At 40.6% G+C, this 6,018-nt stretch overlaps 1 protein-coding gene across 1 annotated transcript; it reads left to right on the plus strand.

Annotated features, from left to right (window-relative positions):
* Positions 1-228: 228 nt before the first annotated feature.
* Positions 229-5,747, plus strand: cnga4 (cyclic nucleotide gated channel subunit alpha 4). Its single transcript, XM_068329311.1, has 8 exons — positions 229-450; positions 901-1,002; positions 1,097-1,203; positions 1,322-1,901; positions 2,296-2,299; positions 2,396-2,641; positions 3,868-4,033; positions 4,517-5,747. The coding sequence occupies exons 1-8, from the start codon at positions 299-301 to the stop codon at positions 5,317-5,319; spliced, it is 2,160 nt and encodes a 719-aa protein (XP_068185412.1). The 5' UTR covers positions 229-298; the 3' UTR covers positions 5,320-5,747.
* Positions 5,748-6,018: the final 271 nt, after the last annotated feature.

Raw genomic sequence — 6,018 nt, forward strand, 5'->3', positions numbered from 1 at the left:
TGTAGTTTCGCTTCTGTGCTCCAGTATGACCTGTTGTTTTGTAGCAGCCTCTGTGTGTTCAAAGGAAAACCTCCCTGATTTCTCACAAAGGAACAATTCCCAAAGGATGCATGTCAGTTGTTGTGGTTTCCTTCCTTAGAGACATGCATTACCAGGCAGTACTCAGGTTGACCTGGGTTTTTGTTGTTAGGAGACCAATTTACAGAGCCTGATGCAGGTCAGCAACATTACAGCAACTTAACGAGAAGTCAGAGCAGCAGAGAAAGAAATGTGTTGGTCAAAGGTTGTGGTTTGAAGAATGGATAAAGCAGCTGATGATGGTATTAGAGGTAACCAGTGGCAGAGACTGCTCAGGTGGCATCGAGGGCAGAAAGTGACTGATGACCAACAAGATGGAGTCAAGGATGATGGGAAACATAGAAACATTCAGGATAAGAAGTTTCACATAAAGTGAGTAATGGATGTTTGGTCTGTGCATAGCCTGTACTAACAAGGAATTTATAATTTGAAGTTTCTTCATCGTGGCATTATTTGATCCTCTGGATGGAGTAATTAGTGCAAGTGTTTTTGGTCCATTCTTTAATTATTTATTCACACTCTACTTATTCGAAACAAGTGAGCAAATTAGAAAATATGTCTTTATTCTAGCCAGTCCTTTATTAGAGATCATCGCCATCCACAAGAAGAACAGTTCCCTTTGAATATATGAAAGTGGGTTTGCATTCTAATGTAATCAAGTATTTAAACAGTGGCACGATGGTGCTCTGTGTGGAGTGTGTATGTTCTACCGTAGTCTGTGTGTTATTTATCCTAACGTTACATCAACATCATCATAGTGAGTCATCAGGCTGAGAATCGTAATGTCCATCTCTCTGTTCTCTATCATCCTCCCCCTCTCAGCTGGACAGAGTGGCTGATCGATCCAGCTGAACAGTTTTATTACATCTGGCTCCAGATCATGATCTTTCCCATTTTCTACAACTCAGTGATCATTATTTTGAGGTAATAATGTGAATAGTAATCTGATATTTATCCTTATTAGCTGCAATCAATCAACAACCGCTGAAACCTATTTTAGTTGGTGATGTTTTCTCAGGACATGCTTCACATCCATCTCTCTGAGCCTCCTACCGGTTTGGCTTACTCTGGATTATCTGTCAGACCTCATGTATGTGGTTGACATGATCATCACTGCACATACAGGTAAAAATTTTGTCTTAGAAATACAATAAAACTCTAATTTTATCTGTCATTGAACTAAATTCCATTCATGAGATTCTTGGTTCCTGCTATGAAATGACTTTTGTCCTGCTGTTTTCAGGTTATTTGGACCAAGGCATCCTCGTCAAGGATCTTAATCAGCTGAAGAAGCGTTACTTTCACTCAAAGCGTTTCTTGAGGGAACTGGTCTCCCTGCTCCCGACTGACTTTCTCTACATTGTCTTTGGAATTCAGACTCCTCTGATAAGGATCAACCGCCTTCTACGCCTCCCACGACTCAATGAGGCCCTGGATCGCATGGAGACAAGAACCTCGTACCCCAACACATTCCGGATCTCGAAGCTCATGATCTACATCTTTGTTTTGATCCACTGGAACGCGTGTCTCTACTTTGCGCTGTCCAGCTACATTGGCTTTGGAAGTGATAATTGGGTCTACCCAAACATCACAAAAACCGAGTTTGCCTCCATGCGACGTCAGTACTTTTACTGCTTCTGGTTCTCTGCCCAGATTTTCACCACCGTAGGAGACACCCCTCTACCAAAGAGGGAGGAGGAATATCTGTTCATGATCGCAGACCTGCTCATTGCTGTCTTGGTGTTTGCATCAATTGTTGGAAATGTGGGAAATGTCATCACAAGCCTAAGGGACCGCGATAATGTCTTCTTTCCTAATCATGAGTTGGCAAGTTGGAAATCTTTATCATTATTTTTGTGTCACTTTTTGTCATATTTGGTGTATGGCGGTGTTTTGTAATTTGTAAAGTGTTTGTGTGTTCGTCCGTTGTCCATTCGTTAGTCCACCAAATATCTTCGCAACAGTCCAATAGAAACAGAATAGGAAGATGAAACAAAAAGCACATTACTCGAGCAGCAAAGGGGATAAAAATGAGATGATGACCTTGACCTAGAAAACTAGGTCAATGTCAAATTTCAGCGTTTTTACACTCAGGAACCAGATAAGGTAGAAAGACGAGGGAGAAGGCCAGTGTGAGTAAGACCATTGATCAAAGCTAGTGACCTAGGCAAAGCTAGTGACCTAGGCAAGTAGGTCAGGGTAAAAATTTGAATTCAGGGGTGTCACGGGATGTTGCAGTCTGTGACTGCCTTGCTACATGCTTTGATGCTAACTACACTTGTTTCATATAAATTAAGGTTTTTTTCCCTTCTTAAAGGTGAAGGCATACCTGCGTAGCCATCACATTAGCAAGGAGCTTCGACAGCGAATTGACAATTGGTACCAGCACCTTCACATCAACAAGAAGATCATGCGAGAGAACGAGATCTTGCAGCAGCTACCTTTACATCTCAGGACAGAGATTGCTGTCAGTGTTCATCTCCCAACACTCTCCAAAGTCACCATCTTCCAGAGCTGTGAGAAGAGTCTGCTGGAGGAGCTGGTGCTGAAACTGACACCTCAGGTCAGGGAAAAGAACAGCACTCAAATTGTACAGCTAGCATAAATACCATTATGTGCAAAGGGCTATGATCATAGTGTTGTGAGGTCATGTAGCTAAAGGTAGCATTGAAGTCCGGTTTGATTATTACCATACAGAAGAGAAGAACTCCAAAGTACTTCATAATGAGGGACTGCATTTATTTTAAACACAAAAATATCTGGTCAATAATCAACCCTATTGTCTTCAGCCTGAACCATGAAATAATCCCTGGAAAATTTACACTTTTGGAAAATAGGGTCTATTGGAACCTTCTGACAAATTTGTCAAAGAAATGATAAGTAAATTTAGTGGGTAGTGCTGTCGCTGCAAAGCAAAGCGGTTACTGGTTCAAGTTCCGTCATATACGGAGTTTACATGTTCTCCCCGTGTCTGCGTGGGTTCTTTCCAGGTTCTACAGCTTCTCCCACCTCCAAAAACATACACTTCAGGCAAATTAGCTGGCCGCAAATTGTCCATAGGTGTGAGTGTGTGCGTGCATGCTTGTCTGTCTACATGTGGCTCCGCGTTATACTGGCGTCACGCCCAGAGTGTACCCTGCCTCACACTCTCATTGGCTGGGATAGGCTCCACCTCCCCGCTACAGCTGAAGAAGTAGGTATAGAAAATGAATGAATGAATGTATATAGTATATGAGCATTAATTTGTGTAATTATGGCTAAATCCAGATTTTTTTCACATGGAAAATGCATATATATTTGTCTGATTACATTCGTCAGGTTTTTCAGTTAAAAAAAAAATTAAAGTAAGATTTACGATGTAGAAGAATAAAATCAAGTATCAAATTTGATAAATTTGGCTTTTTAACAAACACATATAAATGGAACAAACTGATGTATGGAAAATTACAGTATTGGAAAAGTGAGCATCATTTAGGATTAATTGTGATAATTATAATTTAGTTTGTTGCACAATCATGAGCCTGTTGTCAGTGATGATTAGCATGTATACACTGCAGTGTGGAATGGAAGAATCAGTTCTTCATTTGACCGGGACAGTGAAGGACAATTTATACTGTCCATTTTTGTAGTAGAGATTATTTTACATTTAGTTTGAGATGCATCAAATAAATAATTAACACATTATTATTGAATTGCACATATACTTGGAAAATTTACTATTAATTAGTAAAGCTATCAATAAAAATCTGTTTATGGATGAAAGTTTTTCTCGCGTGTTTTATTTTGCAGGTTTTCAGTCCAGGCGAGTACGTCTGCAGGAAAGGAGATATAGGTCATGAAATGTACATCATCAAAGAGGGAAAACTGGCCGTTGTTGCCGATGATGGAATCACAGAGTTTGCCGTGTTAAGTGAAGGGAATTTCTTTGGGGAAATAAGTATCCTGAATATCAAAGGTAATAGAGATCTCAGGAATGTTCCACATTTTTGCAAGTAAGCCAATCTCATATGTGTGAAGCTGTTGTGTCTTTTAGTTGGTATCCATTTAAAAATAATAATCAAGTTAAAAATTGCTGCACATCAGGTCAATATTATTTAAATTCTAAAATACATTAGTATAATTCATTTTACTACTGAACGCCATAGGAACTCTTTCCTGCCTGTGGCCAATAATCTGTACAATGTCTCACCTTGACCTGTAGTGACAAGAATAAATGAAGCAGTATTAAATGTGTATATCTGTACATATGCTGATATATTATTCTATCTATTTATCCTCTAATTTAATCTCTCTTGCTATTTTTTCCCCCTTAATTCTAAATTATCTACTCTTGCGCTTACTTTTTACTTCTGTTCTGCAATGGAATAACTGTAACGAAAGCAATTTGTTTGCTTGTTTGTTTGTTTTTGCACTGAAATCCCTGTATATTTCTCTTCAGGCAACAAGTCAGGCAATCGTCGCACCGCCAACATCCGAAGCATTGGCCATTCCGACCTGTTCAGCTTGTCTAAAGAGGACCTGACGGAGGTGTTATCAGAGTTCCCCGCAGCCAAACTTCACCTGGAAGAGAAAGGCAGACAGATCCTCACTAAAATGGGAATGTTGGTTGACGGCTGGGAGGGAGAGGAACTGGAGGCAGAGAAAGTAGAATCCAAGATAAAAAGATTGGAGAGCAAGTTGGAAATCCTGCAGACAAAACTCGCTCGGCTAATGATGGAATTGGAGTCCAGCAACCGCAAAATGCAGGCCCGAGTGGAGCAGCTGGAGGGGGAGGTTGCGGCGATAGAGGCTCATCTGCCAGAGGATTGGGAGGAAGGAGAGAGAAGAGGTGAAGGGACAGGAGGAGATGTTGGATGGGAGCGAGAGGAGGCAGAAGGAGAAGAAGATGAGAGTCTGGATCCAAAGGGAAGAAAACAGGAACAGGGAGAAGAAGATGGTGTGACCAAAGAAGGAGATGGAGAGAGCACTAAAAGTACAAAAGAGGATGTGGAAAGGACGGCAGATGGAGATACGTCTGGGCTGAAGGACTCACATGATCAGGAAAATAAGATAACAGATAATGGGAAGAAAAACAGAGAGATGGCAGACGACAGGCCTGGGAAAGGAGACGGAGCTGAGATTGATCTTGAAGATAGGAGTAGAAGAGACAACGGGGAAAGAAAATCTGAAAAAGAAAGAGAAGAAACTGACGAAGAGAAGGGGGATGAAACTGAAGAGCAGGAAGAAACGATGAAAAAGTAAAAATGAAATTATCGCTCTCTGTCTCTCATTTATTGTACATTAATTAGGAGATTTGTATCTTATTTATTATGTGAATGGGTCACACCAAATTGTCTGTAGGTGTGAGTAAGAGAGTGAATGACTGTTTGTCTTTCATGTGGCCTTGTGATAAGCTGGTGTCTCATGTGGGGTGTTCCCTGCCTTTCGCCCTCAGCCAGCTGGGATAGGCTCCAGCAGATCTTTGATTGGAAGGCAGATTTAGATGAAATTATTGTGATTGAGAATGGATGGATGTCATGCATTTAGGTACAGAGATCCAGAGGGAGGGGGTCACTATGTGGTCAAACCTTGTCTCATGATGTTGTACTGTACTGTAATTTATCGTAATGTGCCTTATTTTACCTCTGACTATCTTTTATTGTTATTTTTTCTTAACATATACTTAGTTCCAGCAACTGCATTGCTACATTTTCCCGACAGGGATTAATAAAGTATTTTTGATTCTGATTCTTCTTACTTCTGCATGGTGAAGGGAAGGGTTAACATCAGGGGAGTGAAGGCCGGAGTGATAGGATGGGATTAATTATCTTTGTGAAAACGGCAAAGGAAAATAAAGTTTGAAAAGTGTCCAACTGTTTCTTCAGATGGTCGCACAATGTGTTCCTGCAATACAACATTGTACCACCAGATAGAAACATTGCATCCTCTACTGTAGATAAA

This window comes from Antennarius striatus, chromosome 12 (assembly GCF_040054535.1).
Source record: "Antennarius striatus isolate MH-2024 chromosome 12, ASM4005453v1, whole genome shotgun sequence".
Classification (NCBI taxonomy): Eukaryota; Metazoa; Chordata; class Actinopteri; order Lophiiformes; family Antennariidae; genus Antennarius; species Antennarius striatus.

Excerpts from the sequence above, each read along its gene's own strand:
- cnga4 (XM_068329311.1), top strand. The coding sequence starts at position 299 with ATGGATAAAGCAGCTGATGATGGTATTAGAGGTAACCAGTGGCAGAGA. Across the intron at positions 451-900 it reads GATAAGAAGTTTCACATAAA|CTGGACAGAGTGGCTGATCG; the intron begins GTGAGTAATGGA and ends TCCCCCTCTCAG. Across the intron at positions 1,204-1,321 it reads GATCATCACTGCACATACAG|GTTATTTGGACCAAGGCATC; the intron begins GTAAAAATTTTG and ends TGCTGTTTTCAG.